This window comes from Macadamia integrifolia, chromosome 11, assembly GCF_013358625.1.
Source record: "Macadamia integrifolia cultivar HAES 741 chromosome 11, SCU_Mint_v3, whole genome shotgun sequence".
Lineage (NCBI taxonomy): Eukaryota > Viridiplantae > Streptophyta > Magnoliopsida > Proteales > Proteaceae > Macadamia > Macadamia integrifolia.
In genome coordinates this window covers 4,477,100-4,502,142 of record NC_056567.1, presented here as the reverse complement: position 1 = coordinate 4,502,142, position 25,043 = coordinate 4,477,100, and the positions used below count along the sequence as shown (strand labels likewise).

Sequence of the window (25,043 nt, the reverse complement as noted above, 5' to 3'; positions counted from 1 at the left end):
TCCATACTAAAATTCCCATCAATATATAATGCTGCAAAATCCTTATAAAGCAGATCAGACCTCACTGGGAACATACTCAGCTACATTGTCGACATACAAAAAGTGAAAAAAAAATAGCAGATATGCAAGAAAAAAGAAAAAGTAAAAAACTCGTTTTGAGGCAAGTGAATAGGGGTTGAGACCAACGAAATGACTACCAACCCTATGAAAGGTGGAAATATCCGGTCTGTTGATGGTGATGCTTTTAATGCACTCCCACTACCCCGTAAGAAATGAGATTTTGAAATATATTTTTGAGTAATTCCACTTACCCAAATCATGGGCTACGCGATGTTTTTATATCACAAATATAGGAGAGCTGTTACAATTGGAAAAGAATGAAATTTGAAAATTTGAAATTTTACAACAGATAAGCATGGATAAATATTAAAGGAATTGCAAGGGTAACCATCTCCATCTTGCTGATCGGGTAAAGTTTAAATTTAAATTCAAAAACTGAAACCTTAACAGCCCCCATTCTGTATAGAAAGGGTTGAAATTGTTTGTAATTTCGATCTCGTATAATTCTGTGCAATACCACCTTCGGGTGGTGACACGTGTATTGATATCAATACAATGTTCCAGATCTGGTATAACTAATAAAACATTAAATCAGTGAAGAGACATTTAAATCAAATATGGATCATTGCATTGGTATCAATACACGTGTCATCACCTGAAGGTGGTATTGCTCGGAATTATGCGAGATCGGAATTGCAGACGATTTTTTTCCGTATAGAAAGCATTCTCAAAAAGTTTTATCCGTTTCTTGCAAGCAGGGAGCAAAAGATACAGTTTTTTTTTTTTTACAGCTTTCAGTAGGAAGACAAGAAAAAGTAGAACACTTTGGCCTAAAGAAAAACTTGTCTTTCAGCTTTACATCTTGAGGAAGAAAATTTAGGTTGGAGTCCAGATCAGGTTCAAAAGAGAATGTTTTATTGAGAGAGAATTCCATGTATCCATCACAGAGACGTACGAGAGAACCTGATCCAAATGAGAAAGCATAGGCATAAAAGCATATACAGAGACTACGAGAGGAGACAAAGAAAGCTGCTACAGTAGTATTTCACTTTCGGCGGTCTAGATAATTAACCCTGATCACTTACGGTTCTAGATTAACCCTTTGAGATCGGAACCCACTTTGGATGATAACATAATTAATAACACAGAGATTAACCCTTTCACTTTCTATAACTAACACTCCAAATCCAAAATTAAAAAATCTTAGGTAAGTGTGCGGATGATCTATGACTCTGATCAAAGTGGGTTTGCCGGGCTGACAAGAATCTCTCTCTCTCTCTCTCTCTCTCTCTGGATTTTATGCAGAAAAATTTGGAGTTGAACCTACATACCTGATCCAAGCTTGGGAGTTCAGAGGATTGAAGCTCCTTCTGTGATGATCTGCTGAAATCATTGAGTTCCAACAGAAGACTAGCTGATGACTGCTACCACTTTGTAACGGAGAAAATAAAAAGGAGTAGCTTTCTTTGTTAGGTGATTGAGGTAGGGGAACTTCTGACACTGCACCCAACCTCTTTTGTTCCCAATGGGTATGGGTTGCTTATGATGCTCCATACGACTGAGGCACTGATCTGACATACCCAGACCAATATTCCTTGTTTGTATATATATATATATATATATATATATTTTTTTTTTTTTTTTTATATTAGATTAGGATGTCTTTATTCTTTTTCCATTATCAGTAACGCATATGGTTGAGCAGAAATTAATCACTTTTTCTATTTGCCCAAACTGTGCTAATGTGGAGGAATCTATTCCCCATAATCTTTTTATAACCTAAGATTTCATTTTTGTTAAACATAAGGATGTTTCTTGCATGATGGATTTTCATATGGCTTGGTCTTCTGTTTCACGGCAGATTTTGAAGTTTGGAAAGAATGTGATGTTCAATTTTGTGGATCATGATTTGCTATGGCTGGCATAATTCATCTTGTGTGACTTCTAAAGTCTCGGTTGTTGTGGAGTTTCTTGTTGAAGTTTTTACCTAGTGAGAGCTCCTGTTGTTCAATTCATGGTCTCAACAAAAGGCATAAAAATCTTTTGCGAAGATGCAATGAGTAATAGTGAGCATCTTATGACCGAGGTGCATGTCAAGATCTTTCAAACCGTTGCATCTTCACCATCATTCACTATCAGCCGCAGAGGATTTGAATCCCAACAAATGGTGCTTGGCGTGCCTCGAATCATAAGGAAGGTTGTGGTGTGATCTTGCCACCCCAAAGGTTATCCCCACACTCCAAAGGTGGTCCTCATACCCATGGATAATTTGTGATGGGGAGGAGATGCGAACTCTCCCTCACTTCCCTATATACATCATATATTTAGTTAAAGTCCCCTATTTTTTTTTTTTTTATTCCATAAAGTCCCCTATTTTAAACTTCTTTTCCGGTTTAAAAAAAAATAGTTATATTTTTTTTTTCTACGGTAATTTAAAATCCCCATATTACCCCTCTATCCAAGTAAACCCATCCCCCCAACCAACTTCCTCATCACCCCTCGTCATCGTCCTTCCTATCCCACCCTCTTTCTTTCTCCCTTGGTTTGTAGGTATATCTTTCTTCATACTTGGAAAGAGGGATGGGCTCAACACTGGGACACTGTCTTAAGTGTGAAAGTCAAGGTCTTGAATTCGATAATAAACAAGCTTCAAGTACTTCAACTCATACTCTATAGATGAAATGATGTCTCGAACATAAGCCTTTTAGAGCTTCTCAGTGACCTTGACGATGGCGTAGAGGTTTGCAAAATTGTCATCTATCTACCGCTCACCCTTACCACTTCATAAATTCACCTCCATCAAGGAAGAATTCTAAACACCCCACCCCAAAAAAAAAAAAATTAAAATAAATAAACATTGAAGGGAATAATATATGTAAACTTAAGGTTTTTTTTTTTTTTTCCTTTGATTTCTCATCTTTCAAAATTTTAACTTCCCCCTTTTCCCTTTCCCTTGTTTTGACCGCTCGAATTTGATAGAAAAGATAATGAAACCTTAGGCTCCGTTTGGTTGTAATGGGAATTTAAAAAGAAGGGAAGTGAAATTTTCATACGTTAAAAATAAATGTTTATAATCATTATCCCATATGATTGTATAAATTATTTAATTTTTTTAATCATATTTAATAATGATATATTTTACATGTAATTTTTATTTTACATATTATATAGCAAAGGATGTTGGATGCAAAGTAAAGTGAAATTTTATAACCAACTATGGAATGTTTTGAAGTTAATGTTAATATCACATGGGTAATGATTACATATATTTCTTTTTCAAGTATGAAAATTTCATTTCCCTTTACTTCTCCTTACAACCGAACATAGCCTTAGCTTCTTCACTAAAGAAAATTCATCATTAAAAAAGAAGAAGAAGAAGAAGAAGAAAGATAAGCCAAAATAATAACACAATCAGAAGAGAAAAACATGAGGGGAGGGGAACAGTGCTCCCTGGTCGTGTGGCCCCTGGGCCAGAACGACAAAATGGAAAAGCCATATAAACATCTCTTTAACAACAAGAACACCATAATGAGAAAATAAGAAATAAAGATCTAACAAATAGAGGTGAATAAGGGTGATCAGAACCTCCGTAGCAACCCTTTCATTGCATTACCTTATTCAGTTGTAAGAAATTGAAAAACACAACAAAAAATAGAGGTTCATAACAACGGGATGAAAAATGGGCCAAATTGAAAAGTAATTTCAAAATTAGAGAGCACTAAGTGGAAGCAAGGAGAGATAGAGTGACTAGCTAGCGAGGGAGAGAACTTACAGTCTTACAGCAACTGAAATGTCCAAAATTGGATATTTCAACTAACTTACAGTCTCCTCCTTGCTCCACTCAACTCTCCTTCTCCCCTTGTTTTTTTAGTTGTTTCTTACACTTGGAAAGGGGTGGACGGAGTAAGGGAATGGAGATGGGGCATGGGGTGGTGGCAATTCGTAAGGGGGCCATGGGAGGAGAGTGGATTGGGCGGGATTAGCAAAGAGGAGGTAGGGGAGGGACAATGATGACATGGATGAGGAGAGATGGGGATAGCTAGGTAGGGGGGATGGGTTTTACCTGGATAGAGGATGTGGATTTTAAAATACCACGGGATAAAGAAAGGTGGACCTTTGCTTTTTTGGAGGAATCAGAAAAGAAGTTCAAGGTAGGTATCTTTGAGTAAATATAGGATGAGCCGGTGAGTATAGAGGAGTGATAGTAATTGCCCCAAAACTTTATTTATTGCAAAATTTCTCTCACTTCCCTTTAGTTTCCTACATTTACCCAAGCTCTCCTATTCAAACTTTTACATCTAATTTCTACAAAAAGGTAAACTCTTACCTCTCTTTTTTCCTTGGGTATTTTAAAATATCAATCAAAAGAAAGTTTTCTAAAAGGCAATGTATCCCCCGCACCAGTGTGGAGACCAATGGAAACACACACTGAAGCATCAACAACAATAGGATTTCTATTTTTCAATGGTCGAGCGGTCATTTTGCCTCTTCCTATGTTTGGGTGTAGAAGCCATGCTGTGTACTAAGCTTCTTTTTCCCTTTTTTCCATATCTTAAATATCTCTCCCTTATTAATAGAAGTAGGGCCAACCTCTAACTCTCCTCCATCTTAGGTATAATTACTATCATATCTCTAAACTTATACTTATTAAAACACCCTGAGGCAACTTCAACATACAGATTGACTAAAAAATATTTTTCAAATTTGATTTACATAATGGATTCGACTTCCAAAGATTGACTTGGACTTGCTAGTTTGTAAGTTTGCCTGTGTTTTCGTATGAAGGTGCCTTTTTTCTTTGGAAAAACAAACCCAGTATGGTCCATTTGGTACAGATTAATTTCAGACTGATATAGAAAGAAAGCAAACCCGTAAATAAATGGTCCATGGAATATGAACAGAAATACTGAGCATGATTACTCCTCATTCCAACCAGAAAAAGTTTCTTTAATTGTCAGTTTGGCATGGCTTCATCTTCATGCATGTCTTCCTCAAAAGAATCTACCCCCACCTCTCTCCCTTTGGTCCCATTTTCTCATCATCTTTCTCCTCTCAAACCACTTGTTACCAGACGCATTAAAAAGATTTCCAATAAAATGATCAATTATTAGAAAGAAGCAGAGTAGTATGGGCCTGGTATGGTCCCCACCATTAATTTGGAATGAAATGGCAGCTGCACTAATAATGTTCCTTCATTTTGGAATGGACACTTCCACTGATTTAGAATTGGGGGTCGACCGGTCAGAAACCATCTCTGTTCAACCCAACAGGACTCAACGCCCATCAATGGGTCTGTAGAGAATGCATTCGCTGCTCGGATAGGTAAGTATCCAACATTTATTGAATTTTTTGTCATTACATTGGTGAAGAAAGGTATATTTAAAAGTAAAAAGGACAAATATTAAATGTCCACCATACGATTAGCTGATCATACAAACAGTGGATCCAATCTCGATCGGTAAATTGTAGTACCTTGAATTTAAAGCCAGATGGCATCTATGACTTTAAGAAAGATGGAGAGACAAAGCTTCCTCTAATGCATAAAAAGGCACCAACTTTCCTTGTTTGAGTCGAACTGAATTAAAGGTTGAAGGTCCTATTGTCTACATTGAATTAAATGACAATGGGAGAAAAACAAGGCTTGAAATTGAAGGAAAGAACGAGAAAGTGGATTTGGCTCCTCTATGGCACATGAAGGTCCTATTGTCTACATTGAATTAAATGATAATGGGAGAAAAACAAGGCTTGAAATTGAAGGAAAGAACGAGAAAGTGGATTTGGCTCCTCTATGGCACAAGACAATGTCTGGCGTGCATCCAAAGCCTAGCAATGCCTTGGGCTACGTGTGACTGCCTTGGGCTTCGTGCCAGGCGTTTCTAGCCATTAAATGCACGCCGAACACTGTGTTGCGCCACAGAGGAGCTCAATCCCGAGAAGGTGGGGTGCCTACCATTGAAAAAAATGGAGGGAGGGAGAAAGAGGTCAAGGGTTGGTTGGGTCTGCAAAAGGGAGTTCAGGTGGGAAATAGGTGGGGTGGGGCCAGGGTCGGGTTAGGGTTGAGTGGGAACGGTGTGGATGTAAGAGTTGCAGGAAGAGCGATGGGTGGGGTGGGTGCATGTCCCTATTGCTTGTTTTAGGGATTTGGAGTTCAGGTGGGAAATAGGTGGGGTGGGGCCAGGGTCGGGGTCGGGTTAGGGTTGAGTGGGAACAGTGTGAATGTAAGAGTTGCAGGAAGAACGATGGGTGGGGTGGGTGCATGTCCCTACTGCTTGTTTTAGGGATTTTTCCTTTCTTCTAGTCTATCCAAAGAAGATTTTAAGGGTTGCCTTTGGACATTATCTTTACGTTTTTTTTCTTAGTACATATAAATTACCTATAAATAAAACTAGAGCGGGAAAAGATTGGGCATGCTAGTGGATTACCAGGGAATAAGGTATGCTAACATTTACTAGCCATTAGATGAAATAGAAAAGATCTCATCCGTTTGTAAACATTACTTTACATAAACTTCCCAATACCGCCACTCCAGAGCCCTTTTTTTTTTTTTTCTACTGTACTCCTTCATGTCTGTCTCCGGCTCCCCCTCCCTTCCACAAATTCGTCAATGCCCGTCTCTCTCTCTCTCTCTCTCTCTCGTCCCGCCTGTACATGCCCCCACAAATATCACGAAGGGAAGAATGAGATTCCGATTATTTAGTATCATCTTCAATTTTCAGTAGATCGAATTGGGGCGAAAATTACTGCGATGTTCTGCTGAAGTTCAATTAGAAACAAAGCAATATTCATTTTCAAATTTTTTCTGCTTCAAGAGCAAGCCTTTGTAGATCAACGAAGCGCAAAAAAATGATTTGATCCCTTTCCCCCCTGTTTTCCTTTCTGAAACTCCAGATAAATGAATCCCAAAATCCCAAGCTCCCCTGTTTCTCACAAGTCATAAACTCGATTTTCTGCAACTAATTGACAGTGGAAAAAATGCTGAAGGGGATGGTGATGTCGTCAAGGTGATCGTCTAGCTCTTTATTGCCACTTAGGCCTGATCATATACTTTGCAAAAGTCTAGTTGGAGTTGCAGTCTTATCTGCCCTCTCTGCAAATCTTCATTGAACTCTCTCTCTCTCTCTCTCTCTCTCTCTCTCTCTCTCTCTCTCTCTCTGTGGACTCAAGTCGAGCTGTGTTTTCACAGGTCCGTTATTTTTTTCTGGATGAAATCGTAATAGAGCAGTAGTTGCACGGGAGCGGGAGATAGAAAAAGGGGAGAAAAATGGTAACGGTGGATTGAAAGTTTGAATCATTTCCCTCGGTCCAATGGTTGTAGCTAAGATTACCAAATCCTACGGCGGCTAGCATTTAAGATTCCAAGATAAAAATACAAAAAGGTTGAATAAATAAAGTAAAGGAAAAAAAAACAGTCATGGACTTGTGTCCCACACTCCAACATATTGTGGGAGAGGAGAATAAAATATTTTGAATAAATCAGGTAAAAAAAAAAAAAAAAAGTAATGGATGTGGCTCCCACATATTGTGGGATAGAAAAAAAAGGAATAAATAAATAAATAAACAGAGTGAAAATTAGGGTAATAAGAGAGAGAGTAGAAGATAAAGTGAGATAGGAAAGGATAAGATGATGTTTGGACATTGTAACTTTATTTTCATTGTTAGTTAAGTATAGGTTTTTTTTTATGTCCACATAGGTTCTCTTGGAAGAATTCTGCTACTCAGCAAAAATTAGGTTTCTCTCCTTTATTAGTAACCACCTTATTTCATCTCACATCGTTCTTGGGGTGTGATCCTCAAATCTCAAAGGTAGTCTCCACATTTTTTGAACAGTATAAGATGAAGTGGGATGATCAACCGCAGGAGTGGGGATCCAGACTCAAAAATTGATCACCATATAGATATTGGCCCCATGGACCACACTGAATCGACATTGGTATGTATGGCTCATAAGCCAACATGAGGCCCCTCCCCTCATGGTGTGACCGCCACAAAAGTACTTTCACTTCACATAGAGAATCTACTCACCCAACCAACTCAACAACTATTGCTTGGTTGAGGGCTGGAAATTCTTAGCCCTTACACTCTATCATTAACCAAACAACAAAACTAAATAGTTGGGAACATATTTAATTTAGATTCATTTCTTTCATGTAAAATGTAACATAGTTGGGATATTCTTAGCCCTTGCATTCTTTAAGGATATTTTGAGCTCAACATATATATATTTTTTAATTATTCTTTGTCTTTATTCTCAAAAGTTTTATACGTTAAGGTGTTTTTAAAAATAATATGAAAGTGATTTATCATTATGTCACTATCAAAACTTATCAGCCTCCTACATTTTTCAAAGACACATATGAAATAAAATTATTTACCCTCATTGTAGTGGATGTTGTATAAAGTACAATGGTTTGCAATTATGCAGTTGGACCTTCAATTGCCAGAGGTCGTGGTATCCACTCTCTATATAACCACATCTTGGGTGTCCTTGTGGCACCCCATGTCCCCATCCCCTCTGGCCCTTTGGGTGTCCAAACCCTCTCCGAGCCACCATGGTGGCCAGTGTGCACCACCTGATTAAAAAAATATATATATCATGTTAAAGGGGTAAAAAAAAAATAACATTATAAATTATTTGATAACATAAAGAGTGTTAATAAGAAAATTCAAATATAATATAAAATATTATTATAGAATTTTTTATTAAGTTTTCCTAAACGTGGTGAACGGATTCTTGTTCACTATGCAACATAAAATAGTATTATTTCACACACACAAAATGAAGAGGCCAACCAAAATTTTATTTTAAGGCTCAAACATCTTTTCCCTAGGTGGGTTTTCTATGAGCAAACTTACTCATTTCTTTGTTTTTACACAACTAAATAGGGGTGTCAATTGGCCGGTATGGTTTCATCTATCTCGGCATAAAAATGAGTGAAATTGAAACATGAACCTATAGGATGAATAAATTTTGATTTTGTTTTGATTCAGTTTCAGTTTGGTTCAATTTTTTTTTTTTTTTTTTATCGGTTCTTCCTATCAGTTTGGTTTTAGTTTACCATATTATAAATGTATTCAAAAGTATAGAATATATATATATATATATATGAATTTTGAGTTGGAATCGGTTTCTTATTGGGTTATATTAGTTTTGGCCTGATTTTCAAAGTTGGATTTGGTGTCTTACTGGGTTCTATGTGGTCCAATTTTATCGCAAAATCTCAGCCTGGAACATGAACCAATAAGCTCATATCGATTTCGATTTGATTTAATTTCAATCGATGACACCCTTACAAAATGTTCACTTGATTTTTTCTTAGAAATTCATTCGTAAGTTGATCACCTCTGATTGTTTCAACTTGGAGGGCATTATAATTAGGTTGCATCTTAGTCCTTAGACATTGTTACATTTTCCTGTTATTCTCTTCCCCTAGTTAATCCAACATCTTTTAATTCAATAAGAACTTTCATGCCTCAATGAAAAAGGAAGGCTAACAAGGCAAAAGAAGAATAAAGGATTTCAATATTCTTTGATTGAGTGTATGGGATATATAGGAGTGGATGGTAATTGGCCCTTATATGGGTGTTTGGTTTTCTTGTTTTCTAAAGATTATTAAGTATTATAAAATCTCTATTAACTTTTTTTATTTAATATATTATTTTCTTCATTTTAGGAAGGGCCATTGGCACCCAAAAATAAATAAATAAATAAATGACCAGGCCTCAACCTAACATTGTTATTAATTAATATCTAAAGAGCTTGTTTCAACGTAAAGAACAAGGCCAACTAGCCTAGATTTTTTTATGAGCTAGCCCATGATCTCTTCTATTTACTAGAACTCTATAAACCAACCACCAATAGCCCACCAAATGCAAAATGGAAATAAAAGTTGACCCAAAACAATTTATATCTTTAATAGCTCATACATGGTTCCCTTTGATTGCAAGAGAAATTGCAGGAAAGGGAAATAAAAATCGAACCATCCATTATCTAAACCAAAAATTGAACAAATGAAACGATTAAAAAATTATTGATTATGAGGTTTTGAATAGGAAATTTGATTCGTAATAATGCTTCAATTTTATCTATTTTGTTCACCATATAAAATTAGTTGAAAAGTTAAATAAATGATTTGATGGTAGATACCAGTTCATATTGTGATTTCAGTATTAGTTATCAATTTTTCACTGATTAGTTATTCATTGATTTTTAATATTAGTTCTCTTATGTTTACAATGATAAACAACGATTTCTCTACAAACTCTATTTATCTATTGACTTCAATATTAGTTATCTTCTAATTACAATTTATTCTTTTTTGTTCGGATAACATTTCAACAATAAATCAATTTCCCTATTTATAGTTATTTACTTGTTTGTCTTGGGGAAGAAGCTTTAAAGTGTTTTTACCAAATCTTTCCTCTCTACAGGTTATAAATGTATAAGTTTATTGTGATTCAAGCTCGAAAACAAACCGATCTAAACCAATATTAATCCGACACTAAAAACTAAAACAGTACCAAGCCAAAAACCAAAGTTCCTTATTTGCTGATTGAATTTGGTCTCACTCATTTGTAAACCAAAACTAGGTTGAACCGACTGCTTGACACCCCCTAAGTAGGATACACTAGCACTAGTGTGTCTATCTCACTCGTCATATGAATGACCATAGTGCCTTCTTATGTACAATATTATTTTGCCACATCTCATTGATTGGCTCTCCTATGTTGCTTGCTTAGTAAACACTCTCCTTTTAATTATAGCATGCAAGATACACTAGCCTATGGCCCGTTAAACACACCAATTTCATTAGGTTTTTGTGTTCTTTTAAGGCCTTCATCGTAAGGGGGTTTTATTTTTTGTAGGAGGCATTTTCTTTTCACTTATAGTGAAAGAAGAATCCCTTTATAAATGGGTTTCAGTGCCTTGAGATTGGTGTAAAAAAACATTAAGAAAAATTATAATAACCCTATATGAATATACTTTTTTCTCACATAGTTATGGAGGATAACTTTCTACTTTTTCTTAAGTTGTAGATGAACTACTATCATGCATTATCCACATATGTTTCGTCCACCTAACAACCTCTTCCTTCTCTTCCTTTTAGGTAGGTTCAATAATAATGTGGACGCCTTGTGGTCCTATCATGATGCATGACAACCACAATTTCTGATGATTTAACTCACCTGATTCATATATATCAAGGGATCAACTTTTTGAAACCAGACCAGATGATATGCACAAATTGATGTGTGGCTTAAAAAATCAGAGAGAAAGAGAGATTACTAAACCACAAAGATGACAGAATGATTCATTAACAGGGTTGGAAAGATTACAAGCAACTCATTGTGGTAACAAGACAACCTGTCTTGTAATCTTTTCTTTCCCCTTTCTTCATTACTCTTTTTCATTTTTGACGAATGGATATATCAGTGCATCCGGATCGGTATCTGCTGACACCGATATCGATAATTGATTGATGCTAAAAACAGTGATACAGTATAGGCAGGTAAAATGGTTAAAGTGTGATACAATATCGGTATTTTCTTAGGGTAAAACCATCTAATATTGTATTTTTTGGGTGCAATCTAATATGGAACTGACCAATACCTATTCCGATACCGTACACTAAAATTATGCATATGATAGAAGTGTAGAAGTAATCCAGTATCCCCAGTTTCTATTCCCTTATTGCTGAGATAGGAATGGGTTCCTTTAGGATAGGTGTTAGAGCAAACATCAAGAATATATGAAAATAAACCAAGACCGAAAGCACAACATACAGAGATTTCACGAGGTTCACACACCAATGTGGTGTGTTACGTCATCGGGCGAAGAAGATGTTTGACTATGCAAAAGAAAGATTACACCCAAATAACGGTGAGAAAACTCGCCCTAAAACCCTAGCTCGAAAAAACCCCCCAAATTACAATGACAATGCTCAATAAGACGATAGTACATTATATACTCCAAGTCCCATGTCGACCCATCAGGTCGCAATTAATCCAATCGAACGCCCCCACACCCTTATACGATCAATGTTGGGTTCCGGGCTTGGGCCTATCGGCCTAACCCTTCTGCTTCCATCATAGATCTCAAAAAACTTGTCATTTGGTTCGCCACCAAAATATGGTAAAGCGGATCAAGAATTTAAAACAAACTTAGCAATGTGTTTATCACAAAAGTTAAAGATTTGTTACAAAACCCATTTTCTATTTTTTATTTATTTATTTCGTAAACATAAAACTCATTATTTATGGGAAAGTGTTTCCGGTAGTAATTTTTATTCTCTTATGTCTAGGCATAGGGTCCACACAACTGGGTAGTATTCTTTTTTCAATAAAAAAATACCTTCAACACACATTCTTCAATTTGAAACACTCACCTTCTTGCATTAGGGGGTTTTCAAATTCAATTTGTATAGGGTGTGGTGGCTTCAACCACCCCCTATTTAGCCTAAGGGGTACCACAATTGGTGAGCAATGAACTTGGTACGAGTCATAAACTCGGATGTCCTAAGTTCAACTCCGACTAGATACACCTTGGGCCACTCACACGAGGATGTTTAGTGCTCTTCATTGCTTTCAGTGAAAGTTGAATGGTTCTCATTCAACACCGATATGACCCGATCCATGCAGTTGTGGGGTCAAAATGGGCCCGCGGGAATAGTCAGGCCAAAGGCCTGGATAGCCATCGTTAATAGAAAAAAAAAAAAACCACCCCCTATTTTCCTATCAGATGTGAATTTTATTGATACCTATAAATTCTTTCAATTTTGCAAACCCCTTTTCAAACCTAATTCTACCTCAACCTTTAGAGAGGAGAAAGAAACTAAGGCAATAAGATATTTATAGCTTCATTGCTAAGCACGCTCCATTTAATTATAGGAAAATGATTCTCTAAGCTGCTAGAGTAGGTTACACTAGCATTTATGTGTCTGTCTCTCTCCTCTTCACTTGAAATGATCTTTCTACCCTTCAATATATAATGCCGTTTTCATGCACCTCATTGGTCCACTCCACTGTGCCACTTGCTTGGAGAATGTCTACCATAATTATATTGGCATTGTCTAAGTTTTTATTTGAGGGCTCTTTAAGGAAGTTGAATTTGATGAGTTCTTTCTGTTGTTTCATTAGTTAAGAATCATGCGTGAAGTATTTAGTAGTAGTTTAGAAGAAAATGTCAGAAAAAGGAACCTAATTCAACATTAATAATTAGAGTACCGAACTAAAGATGCTTAAGGTTTACTCAAGCCCATTAATTACCATAAAGTTGAGAAATCCCAAGGCCCAACCAAATCCTGATTTAACAAATTATTTCTGGATTGGATTGGCAGATGGGCTCAAGTTTTTGTTATCCCAAAGATGTGCTATTTCAACCAATCCTAATGATTAATTACTTGCATACTGATCCAGATCTCCGGTTGTTCTCTTAGATTCAACTCAAAATCAAGTAGGCATGTACCTGGTTTCAAGTTTTTGAACCTTACCATTTTGTCTGAAGGTTGACCTGGGATTACAGAATATTGACTCTTCTAATCTTCTACTTCCAACCTCCAACTTGGCCTTCTTATTCTACCAAAAAAAAAAAAAACTTGAACCCTTTTTTCTTTTTTAAACCAAGGTGTCCGGCCAGCTTACGTGCACCTATAGTCTATTTAAATCAGAGATGCACAGATGGAAAATCAAATCTCAGACCGTACACCTATTGAGATAATTTTCAATTCGCCCTAACCATCTGGGCAACGGATGAGTCTTGAACTTTTTTACTGTGAATGTAAAGGAGAAAGTTTAGAGTAAAATTTTTAAACTTATTGTATGAAGCCAATAATACTCAAAGTGTTCCCTTTTACCCTCAAAGCATCATCTGAAAGCCACGGTGAAGGGATTCTCTCTGCTCCCTTGACCATAGTTGAATGAAAACCATCCCTTCCAATAAACATAACTTTGTCATTAAGGGTGTCAATTCCATGCTCACAGTCACATAAAGCCTGATCGGGCCCAATCGGCGAAACCCAAAACCAGCCTAGCCTATTTAATAAATGTACCGAACACAAACCCGTCCTGATTATAAATGATCATTCCAGGTACATGGGTGCAATCCAATGGGCATCAGACCGGTATCATCCAATTAATGGCTCAACATGATTAAAACCCATTCAGAGCCTATTTAGAGCTTGTATACTGGGCACAACATATTTGAAACTGGTTTATAGCCCATTTGGAGATAACTACTGTTTAAGGCCTGTCTAGCCCGAAAAAAGACCAGCGCCTGATCAAACGTTTATAAATGAGACTATACCTAGCCTATGAGTCTATGATGCCTGATTACTTAAACAACTCGGTTATAATGTAAGGTCCTAAAATGAAAAAGCCCAGATAAGAACCAATCAAACCAGACTTGACGCAACCAATTGTGAATTTGTAATCGAAACCGTTTATCGAAACCGAACAGATCTATTTACATTGAAACTGCAAAACCGATTAGTAAATGGTGTGATTATGGTTTAAAGTTTCAGGTCGATTAGCTAAACGGGTCGGGTCAATTTTAACCGTGGAACCCGTTGGTTTCAAACCGAATTGAAACCATTTAAATCGAACCGTTCAAACCGATTTAATTAATCCGTATAACAATTAAATAAAGAAGGGACAATAATCCGTATAACAATTAACAATTAAATCAAGTGCTCATCCTGCTTTGGTATGATTTATTACAATTCAGTTCAAGTTTAAGCTTTAGATCATAAACTTGTAATCCACATATGTTACTATGTCACTATGTTATCATAGATGGGGTGTTTTGGCTGAACCATCTGTCATTTTAATATTTTATGTTGTAAAAGGCTGGATTTGGATGTTGTATGATATTAGTTCTAAATGTTTGAGAATGACCATGCAAAGAAATAACACTAGATTATCAAATTAAGACATACCATCGTTAATATAAGATCTCTTATTCGTGGTTGCCAATTATTTTTTGATAAGCTTATTATCTTCAGTTTGGAGATGGTTGCAAGTTATAACAAACTGATTGTGAACCATTTTATAAATCGTATGGAATAAATCGAAATCGAAACCGTTTAAAACCGTGAAACCGACACCATGGAAATCGAAACATTTTATTAAACGGTCACGGTTTTAGAAAGTGGAACCGTTTAGTAAATAGTGCGATTATGATTTTAGTCAAATAAATGTGAATCGAATCGATTTGTACCATTTAAACCGAAATCAAACCAATTAACACCCTTACACTGACTAATCAACGAATCATCTTATCCTTGAACCCCGCTGTACTGTACTTTTGGACGGCTAGAAATACAAGAGGAGTAGGTTGGACTTTGGTCTGATTTTGTTTTAGGTGGTCCCTTGGATTCGACAGATTGCATTGTCAAATTATCTTAACTTTGCTTCTGGTTAACGTCAAAAGTTGTTACCAGATTTTTTTTGATAAAGAAGTTGTTAGTTGTTACCAGATAGGGCCAACACTGAATCCGTCCATGTCTCCCCTGAAAAATAATCTTCAAAAAAATAAAAGGGAGGGAAATGCAAACAAATATTTCAGTGGGTTCCCACCAAACCCATCTCATTTTTTGTTTTTTTTTTCTGGTGAAAAGGCCCTGGAATTAAAGCTTCCACCTTCCTCTCCAGATACCCATAACGTCAACGGTTTTGTGTTCTGTCTTCTTCAACGTCCCATTTTCTCTCTCTCTCTCTCTCTCACAAAACTAGGTCTTCATCTTCTTGTTATTGGTGCTTTTTGTTTTTTATTTTCTTTATTATTTTCTATGTTTCTGTTTCTATTTTTCTTCTTACTCTGGAGTTCAGACTCCCAAGTCTATCCAGAAAGAGGGGGGAGGTTTGTTGTCTGTTTCTCTTTAACCTTTTAGGAACTGTTTTTTTCTGCCTGGGCGTTATGATCTGACTTGGGAGTGGGATTGGTCAGTAATTGGGTTTTTGCCGCGGAACCATTTTCAGCAGTTATGGTGAGGCGCCATGGCTGGCAACTTCCTGCTCACACTTTCCAGGTTTGTTCTTCTTCAGTGAGTTCATTTGCTCGTTTCAGTTAACTGTGTTTTTTGAAATGCTGATTAAGGTTCCCCCCAGTCTGCGATTTGATGGAGTGGGTATCTGTTAAATGTTCAAATATGCTTTAATCTATTAAATTCTGCCTGGGTTTTTCTTGATTCTTGGACAAGGGTAGAATTTAGTTGTGGTTTCTGGTTTTCATCTCCATTTTGCGGTTTCAAGTCGAAATGATATTTCTATTCAATTGGATGAAAACCCATTAAATACTTACATTAAGGTCTAGTAGATGACTCTATAGGTTATGCGAATGCCTTATAAATTCGACTGACAGCCATTTCTATTTTTAATTACAAAACTTTTATAGCTAGAAATGTGTCATCGTTCACTTTCTTTTGTTAGAATACAGAGTCATATCATTGTGAGTTTCGACTTTTAAGCGTGTTGCAAAACTTGGTTTAATGAGCTATTTTCTGTAGTCATCTTGAGGATTTTCTTTGGGTGTGGGTTTGGTAGTTTTTTGTTTATTTTGTCTTAATTTCTTTCATTACTATGAGTATTTCTCATCTTCTAATTTGCTCCGTAATTTCATATTTGAGTTGACATCATCAGTTTAATGAAGTTCATCAGCAGCTTAACTTTCTGTCATAAGTAAGTGTCCTAACTCAAAACCAGCCTTAAAATCTTTTTGCAATAACCAGTCCCAGCTAGAACTACCAGAACTGATTAGCAGAACCAGGATTACCAAAAAAGAGAAACAGAACAGGCTGAGGAGAAAATTTATAGCTTGAGATAAACAGTTCAGATTGACCTGATATTCTGGTCGAGTATATAACTCTGGTAATAGATCCCCTCCACTAAGTATCTCAGCAATCTGAATTACAGGTATGGCTGTGCAGAGATTTCCGAGTGTAACTACGAAAACAGACTAGCAGTTCTAGAACTCAAATACTCAAAGTTCTGTTTCAGATGTTCAGAACAGTATTCAAGCGGTATGTGAACAGGTGTCAAATTTGATTTGAATCTGATTAGCTATGAGAGAGAAATAAGAGAATAGAACAAACTGGAAACTGAACAGAAAGAGGGGCACCACAGACTTCAGTAAGTTATGAAACTGTCCTGAAGGGTAAGTTAATAAGAACTGGAAGATCGGAAATATAGAATAGGACTGTAATCCTCCTACCCATGAAGAGAATTTACTCTTTCACAATGGAATCCACCTTAGTGTTGCTTGAAATCCATCCAAACACACCATGAATTCAACACAGCTAAATCTTGAATAAAAACTTCAATAATATTACTCAGAGTTTTGTGGTTTGGGTCATAGGCCAATACATTTATTTATGAAATCATAAACTGACTCTTTAATACTCCTAAATTGTCTTACATTTCAATCTACTACTTGGAATATTCAAAATGGACTACTAATTGATGCTCCTACTCAAACTAGGACTCTACAAACATAACATAGACTTGAAATGAATTCTGGATTCTAATTATTAATGAATCTTGGACTTGATTTAGCTAACTTCTAACATAAAAAATGACTCATATTACCCCACAAATTTGAACTATACGCACCCTAGTTGACTAATCTTGTATTGAAATCCCCTTAGACCTGGTATTAGAGCCTCAGCCTACCGTGGATTCCTAGTTTTCAAGACTAGAGTTTGTTTGCCCAATGGAAAGGCTTCTCTCTTTTTATAAATGAAGTTGGAAGGAGATTCTAACCTTGCATCGTGGTAGAGATGTTACCCAAGGCAAATGAGATCACCTTCGAATTTTCAGTTTTTCCTATCTGATGGTGCTAGATATCGTGTATTTCCTTCTTCCAAACATGTCACCATATGGTGGTTAATCATGGATGGAAGAACGAAAGGCTATCATTGATCATGAAGGAAAATTTTGTACTAATGAGCCCTCTTATGTACATCAAAGATTTATTTTTATGTGGTTGCTACCAGATGAGCCTTCAAGATCATCAAACACCATGCCTACGAAGTTGCCAGAAGAGGAACTAAAAGAAACGAAACAAGATGAACTTACTGTTTCTACTAAGCCTATGGAGGAAGTTCAGTACCTTCAAAAAAATTAAAAAAAAAACCTTGTGAAAGATTCTATTGAAACGAAAGATGTTCCATAGCATGAGTTTGTTTTTCCTCACAAGTTTCAAGACAAGGACATGCAGTCAAAGCTCCAGATTTTGGCTTTTGTTCAAGTTGAAGACAAAGAGTTGCAAAACCCTTTCAAGTGTTCTTGTTTCTACTCTTCTACGAGACTCGACAATGATTTATTTTATTTAATTTTTTATCGAAGTGGAATAATGCATGCCCAGTCCAAAATTTGGCCCTATTTGATATCTATTGGGAATGGGTTCTTAATTTCTTGGGTTTTATGTATAATAGTATGCACTATAGATCCCAAAAGTGGATGTCTAAAGGAATGTACGAAAATAGATATTTAATTAGTAGTGGGGTCCATTAGGTTGTAAAGTTGGCCTGGCTTGGTCATTAAAGAGTCATATTTTGATTAGTTATCTACAAGATTTAGGCTTCAACAATGCTAACTATTTAAGTATTTTAGAGTCCTTATTAGTTAAGTTAGACTAGCTGCCTAAGGGTACTGGATTTAGGGGACTTTCTTTTGTTATTCTTATAAATATGTAACCAATCCCCTATCATTTAGAGTTGAATTAATGAAATTTAATTTGCAGTGTGTTCCAAGTGAAGACCTCTCAGATCAATCTCTTCTCTCTTCTCTTTTTCTTCTATGTTATTTGCCCTTCGTTACTGTTCACAGTCCCAAAGCAGGAACTTCCATCTTTCTTGGATTTTTTATTGAAACCCTAATGCATCCTATCCTTTTCCCATTACCTTCTATTGTAGTTTATCCCTAGATCTTGAAATATTAGGCTGACCATCAGGACCAAAGATCCAACATGTATAGAACCCATCCCAAGGCTTATTTCCACTAAAATAAATGCTCCTACTTGATTTTCCTGCATCAAATCTTCTCCACTTTGATTGCCAAAGGCTGTATATACTGATCCAATTTCTATTGCCTTCTCCATGTTGTCATCAATTTTGAACATAAACACATCTTATAATTTTAACCTGAGTTTTTTTCTTTTTTACCAAATCATGGCTGATTGCTTGGAAATGAATTCTTAGAAAAAGCCTCCTTGGGACTCTACTTAATGCTGATTTATCTCTATTAATCATTGCTTCTTAAATTTTCCTGCAAAACAACCTCCAGTGGGTTCTCCCATGGTGTTATTTGTATTCCTGATCATCTGGAAAGATGGATGATAAGTGATGTTCAGTAATCTATTACAGCTGTCTCACTATGAATATGTATGTTCATGGTAATATCTGGCAAGTTTTCTATTGAATGAATACTATTGGCATCCCATCAGTTGCCGTGAAAACATACATAATTAATTTGTGGTTTCAATTGGATAGTCATGGTATCTTAAGCTCTATAATCAGTCTGTTCAGTAAACCCATTTCTTCGAGAAAGATTTGGATTGGTCTAAAATTTTTTGTTAGTGTAGGATGTTCTTCTTTCCTGTGTACATCATTTGTCATCCTCCCATTTTACTATTGTTTCTAGATTGAGCTGTATTCTGTAACTCAGATATTAGAATTTCTCAACGTGCCCTTTTATATATATATATATATATATATATATTTGTTAGATTTTTTCATTTTGTTGTCTTGAACTTAGATTTCTTGATATTCTTGATCAACACTTCAGTTCCCTCCCCCCCCTCTCTCTCTCTCTCTCTCTCTCTCTCTCTCTCTCTCTCTTTTCTGGTTGCATGGGGACTAATGCATGCATTGCCTGTGTTCTTCCTTGGACAGGTTGTAGCAATTACAGTATTTTTCTTGTTAGTTGTTGCATTCTATGCTTTTTTTGCACCTTTCCTTGGTGGCCATGTTTTGGAATATGCTGCAATTGCCATTTACACTCCTGCGGTATGTGACTGATCTGTAATGGTTTTTCTGGGACTCCATTGTTTATGTTATATGAGAATTCTAACTTTCATCATCTGTTTATTTTTTTATGTTCGATTTTTACTGAGCAGGCACTCCTTGTTTTCATTCTTTATGTCCGCTGTACAGCAATTAACCCTGCCGACCCTGGAATTATGTCAAAATTTACTGGGGAGGTAACAAATAAACCCAATATAAATCTAGGGTTATCAGGTGGTAAGGTTCCTAGTAATTTTGGTGAAGTTGGAATCGGGGTGCAGTCTTCTCCATCATCAGCTTCTAGAAGCTCCATAACAGCTGACTACAGTAAGAAAGGTTCCGTTGGAGAATCTGAGATTATGGACATTCCAGGGGCCTTTGCAGGTAGAAGATCATCAAATTGCTTAAACATTGGAGGGCTCTGCTGTGCATTATTTGTACATGAAGATTGCGCAAAACGTGGAGGATCTGGTGAGCAACAAGCTACAGTGGAAGATGCTTTATTCTGCACATTGTGCAATGCTGAGGTAGTGCCCCAGGATTATTTTTTCCTTGTCATAATTGATTTTTGATAATCGTGACAAAGTAACTGACCTGCATATTTACAATTGTAAAGTTGTAACACCTGTTCATCTATTCAGTCATTCTTGAGTGTACCATGCTTACATATATAGATCATTGATTTGATCAATGAGTGGTTCCAGTGGGAAAATGTGGGGAGAATAAATACGTGAAGATGTCAAGATGAAGCCTTTCTTGGAGAATCCTCTTAGCAATCTCAAGTAACTAAAATGCTCAAATGATTTATTGGGTTTTTCATGATTAGATAACTGGTTGTAATTGTTTGATGTATACTGTATCTCGTGTACTTCAAATAGATGTGTGAAGCTGATGTTGAGTTCTAAACATAATTCAGACATTCCTTTGACTTCTATCTTTCACTTAATAATTGTTTTATCTATCCAGATTAAATTACCTACACTCGTGCTTCGTCTAAGTCTACTTTTCATATTGTGTTGCCTCCATGACAAGGTTTCTGGAGGAGCAATATCAATAAAAAAAATTGTTGTCCTTGTGTGTGTGTGTGTTCCTGGTTTGTAGTGCCCATTTCACAGTGGAAGACCTGCACCCTAGCTTTTTGACATGTGGCAATAAATATATGACTTGACGGAATAAAAGCCTTAAATGGTTCTTGTTCATGTACCATCGTATCATCTTGCAGGTGCGCAAGTTCAGTAAACACTGTAGAAGTTGTGATAAATGTGTCGATGGATTTGACCACCACTGTCGGGTATTTGACTGTTCTTTGACACTTTAATGGCCAATTGTTTCTTAACACAGTTGAGTTTAAACTAAGAATGCATGTGTTTTTTATGCAGTGGCTTAACAATTGTGTGGGAAGAAAGAACTATGTAACTTTTATATGTCTTATGGCTACAAGTCTCATTTGGGTATACCTCAAAACCACATTGTTGTTCAGTAACACAGACCTTTAGGCCTCACCTGACATTATGGTTAACAGTTGTCTCCCCTTCATCTTTTTCTTAGCTTGTAATTGAAGCTGGAGTTGGTATTGCTGTCTTTGTCCGTTGCTTTGTGGATAAAAGGAACATGGAGAACCAAATTATTGAGAGGCTTGGCAATGGTTTCTCTCGTGCCCCATTTGCTGCTGTTGTGGTATGTCTGTTTTTTTTACTCAAAGTACCTTTATATCTCTCTGCTAGACCATATCAGTACCATGGTATGTGGGGGACATTGGCCGGGCACATCTTTTTGGGGTGTTATGTCCAGGAGATTTCATTTACTAATGTAAAATACCTCATGTGTGCAGGCTGTCTGTTCTGCAGTTTCTTTGCTGGCTTGTCTCCCCTTGAGTGAACTTTTCTTTTTCCATGTGATTCTTATCAGGAAGGTCAGAGACATGGAAAATTTTGGTCTCAGTTGCATTCAGTAAAATATGCCAATTCTCACAGTAGTCCATTTTTTTGAAGTTATCTTTATTTTCTTCCTTTATTCTTATCAGGGTATTACAACTTATGAGTATGTAGTGGCAATGAAGGCCATGAGTGAGGCACCCGCAGGGGCATCTGTAGATGAGGAAATGCCAAATGTTGTCTATTCTCCAACAGGATCTGCTACAACTGGTGTAAGTGGTGGAAGTTCTCTGGGCCTGCAATACAAAGGTGCATGGTGTACACCTCCAAGGGTATTTGTCGATTATCAGGTAAAATCATTCAGAATTACCTTTTTTTTTTTTTTTTTTTTAACAACCCAGTGCACAAGGCTCCGCTACTGTAGGGTCTGGGAGGGCAAGTTGTATGCAGCCTTACCCCCTGCTTCGCAGAAGAGGCTGTTTCCAGGTTTTAAACCTGTGACCAACATGTTGCAATAGTGCAACTTAACCGTTGTGCCACAGGCTTGCCCACTATATTGGAAATGAATTACACATCACGGCAATAAAAACTTAGAGAATGAAATGCCCATGTGAAGTAGGGGCCTGCATGATAAATCCACCAAACTTTATCAGTGCTATCCCCAGAAAATATGTACATATATGTGATGATCGCGATTGACGTCTAAAGATCTTATAATGAAGATATCAATACAAGAGAAAAGAAATTCAAATTTGACTCCACGATTTTGATGTAGCTGCCCTAGGCGGAATAATTGACTGGCTGGTTGGCCACAGACCTACTTGTTCATGACAGAGTTGTATACCCTTCTGGTCTATTTCCACAATTAATTTTATTTATACCGGTAACTAATGTATATTCTATGGGTAACATTTTATTCTTTTTCTTTTTGGTACTTGGGTAACTTTTTTATTTGAACTGGTTACATCAGGATGAAGTAATTCCTCACTTAGAGCCTGGAATGGTACCATCGACTGTTGATCCAGATGCTGCTGGGCCTGCCGAAAGAAGGAACAAGTCAAAGAGGCCTGTCCGGATTAGTGCTTGGAAGCTTGCAAAGTTGGATTCAAATGAGGCAATGCAAGCAGCAGCTAAAGCTAGGGCATCTTCTTCTGTTCTCCGGCCGGTTGAAAACCGCCGCTTGCCTGACAGTGATATCAGCTCCAGTGGAAATCTAAGTGGAAGAAGTAGTATGAGCACTGACATGGGACTAAACAAAGACACCAAAAGTGACATAAGATTATCTCCTTTGAGGAATTCATATGCACCAAGTCACAGTAGCAAAGATGAATATGAAACCGGTATTCAAAGTGTAAGCAGCTTCAGCAGTCCAAGCCATATCCATGACTCAGTAACTCTTAGTCCTCTCCCACAACAGCGTCCTTCAGGTCCCTATAATCCTACAAGTTCAATATCCCACTTTGCTCCAGAGCGGCCTTTCACTACCACTAGAGCATCTTTTCCCAGTACCAATCTTGACAACTCAGTATTCCATCCTAATTCCTCAGGATTTGATGACAAGATAATGCAAAAGAGTAGCAGTACTGATCCCTTGCTGTTACAGGCCCCACCTTCATCTCTTCTTAGAGATGGTAAAAGAACATCTGTTGTGTGGGACCAAGAGGCTGGTAGGTATGTGTCAGTTCCTGTGTCAGCGAGGACCGTTGAATCTTCCCTGGATGCCCGAGTTAGATCTTCAGTGCAAATTGGAGTAGCAAATAGTCAGGCAGAAAGAAGCAATTACAGTAGAAGGCCTACTGTTCCACCCACAGAATCATCTGGTACAGCCAGGGCTCCTGTACAGCAGTCAGAGAAACTGATGTACACAGGCGACTCTATTTTCTTTGGTGGTCCTCTTTTGAGTGTCCCAGTTAAGGATGGTCCAAGAGGTGAAGCCAACTCTATTTTGAGACCCGAACAAGGGAGAGTGATCCAACTGGCCTCAAGAAGCTAGAGGTGTAAGAGCTATGGCTACAAACCAGTTACCTGTGTTCATTCCAACAGGTTTAGAAAGGGATCCATCAGCGGAGTCAGGGTAGTTTGGGTGTAAAGCTTGTGGTATCATTCGTTAAGAGGAGGAAGGTTGCGTCCTCTAATGTTGGTTGCTTTGTCATTCCAATTTTGGAGATGATGGGGAAGGAGGCACCAGCTACAGAAAACTGCTTACTGCAATATCGGAAAATATCGGGAGACTTTTAATCGGGAACTGCAGCTCTCATGGGAAGCAGTCTGAATGGGATGATTATGGGGCCTCCTCAAGGATGGATCATCTACGATTGACAGGCACAACTGTTGGTAAATTTTGCTTGGCATTATATTGACCTGGTTGTAAACCTGGGGAGTGGTGGGAGTGATATGAAGATTGTTGCAATTTTTGAACATTCCACTGAATTGGTTTCATCCAAAATGTGTCTCCTTTTCCTCGGAAAAAAATCGTCTACAATTCCGATCTCGTACAATTCCATGCAATACCACCTTCAGGGGGTGACACGTGTATTGATTCCAATGCAATGGTCCAGATCTGATTTAAATACTTCTTCACTGATTTAATGTTTTATTAGTTGTAGCAGATCTGGACCATTATATTGGTATCAATACACGTGTCACCGCCTAAAGGTGGTATTGCACGGAATTGTACGAGATCGGAATTGCAGAGGATTTCAACCCCCTTTTCCTCTGATCATCTCTGATATATTTGGAACTCAGGTGTAACATTTTGAAGAGGTCCCATTCCACTATTTCTAGTTCCAATATGCAACAGAAAAACCTAAAATCAATGAAAAAATAAACCTAAGGATTCCAAAGAATAAAATTACAGAAAATAACTTGGTGCATTGTAAGATCTATTTCTCATGTATTTTATGTCCATTCCAACTGAAATCCATGCCTCCATGGTATTGGTGACAACCTTTATGGCACAAGGGAAATAAAACAATAATCCCGTAATTTGTTTAAGCAGGAATATTACTCTTTTCTATTAAAAAATTATCTTCTTCTATGCTTCTCTTTTTTCTTCTTAAAACAACAAACACAGAAGGCTGGGGTGAATGAAGCAACCCAACAGTAGTAGCCAAGA

The 25,043-nt window shown here is 37.1% G+C and overlaps 1 protein-coding gene across 1 annotated transcript; it reads left to right on the top strand.

Annotated features, from left to right (window-relative positions):
• The first annotated feature begins 15,642 nt into the window (after positions 1-15,642).
• LOC122092669 (probable protein S-acyltransferase 19) lies at positions 15,643-24,353 on the top strand. Its single transcript, XM_042662899.1, is given in 10 exon segments — positions 15,643-16,082; positions 19,944-20,057; positions 20,168-20,581; positions 21,277-21,345; positions 21,434-21,505; positions 21,603-21,731; positions 21,886-21,966; positions 22,078-22,278; positions 22,899-23,900; positions 23,902-24,353. Coding segments are annotated over 10 exon segments (2,232 nt in total). The 5' UTR covers positions 15,643-16,037; the 3' UTR covers positions 24,007-24,353.
• Positions 24,354-25,043: the final 690 nt, after the last annotated feature.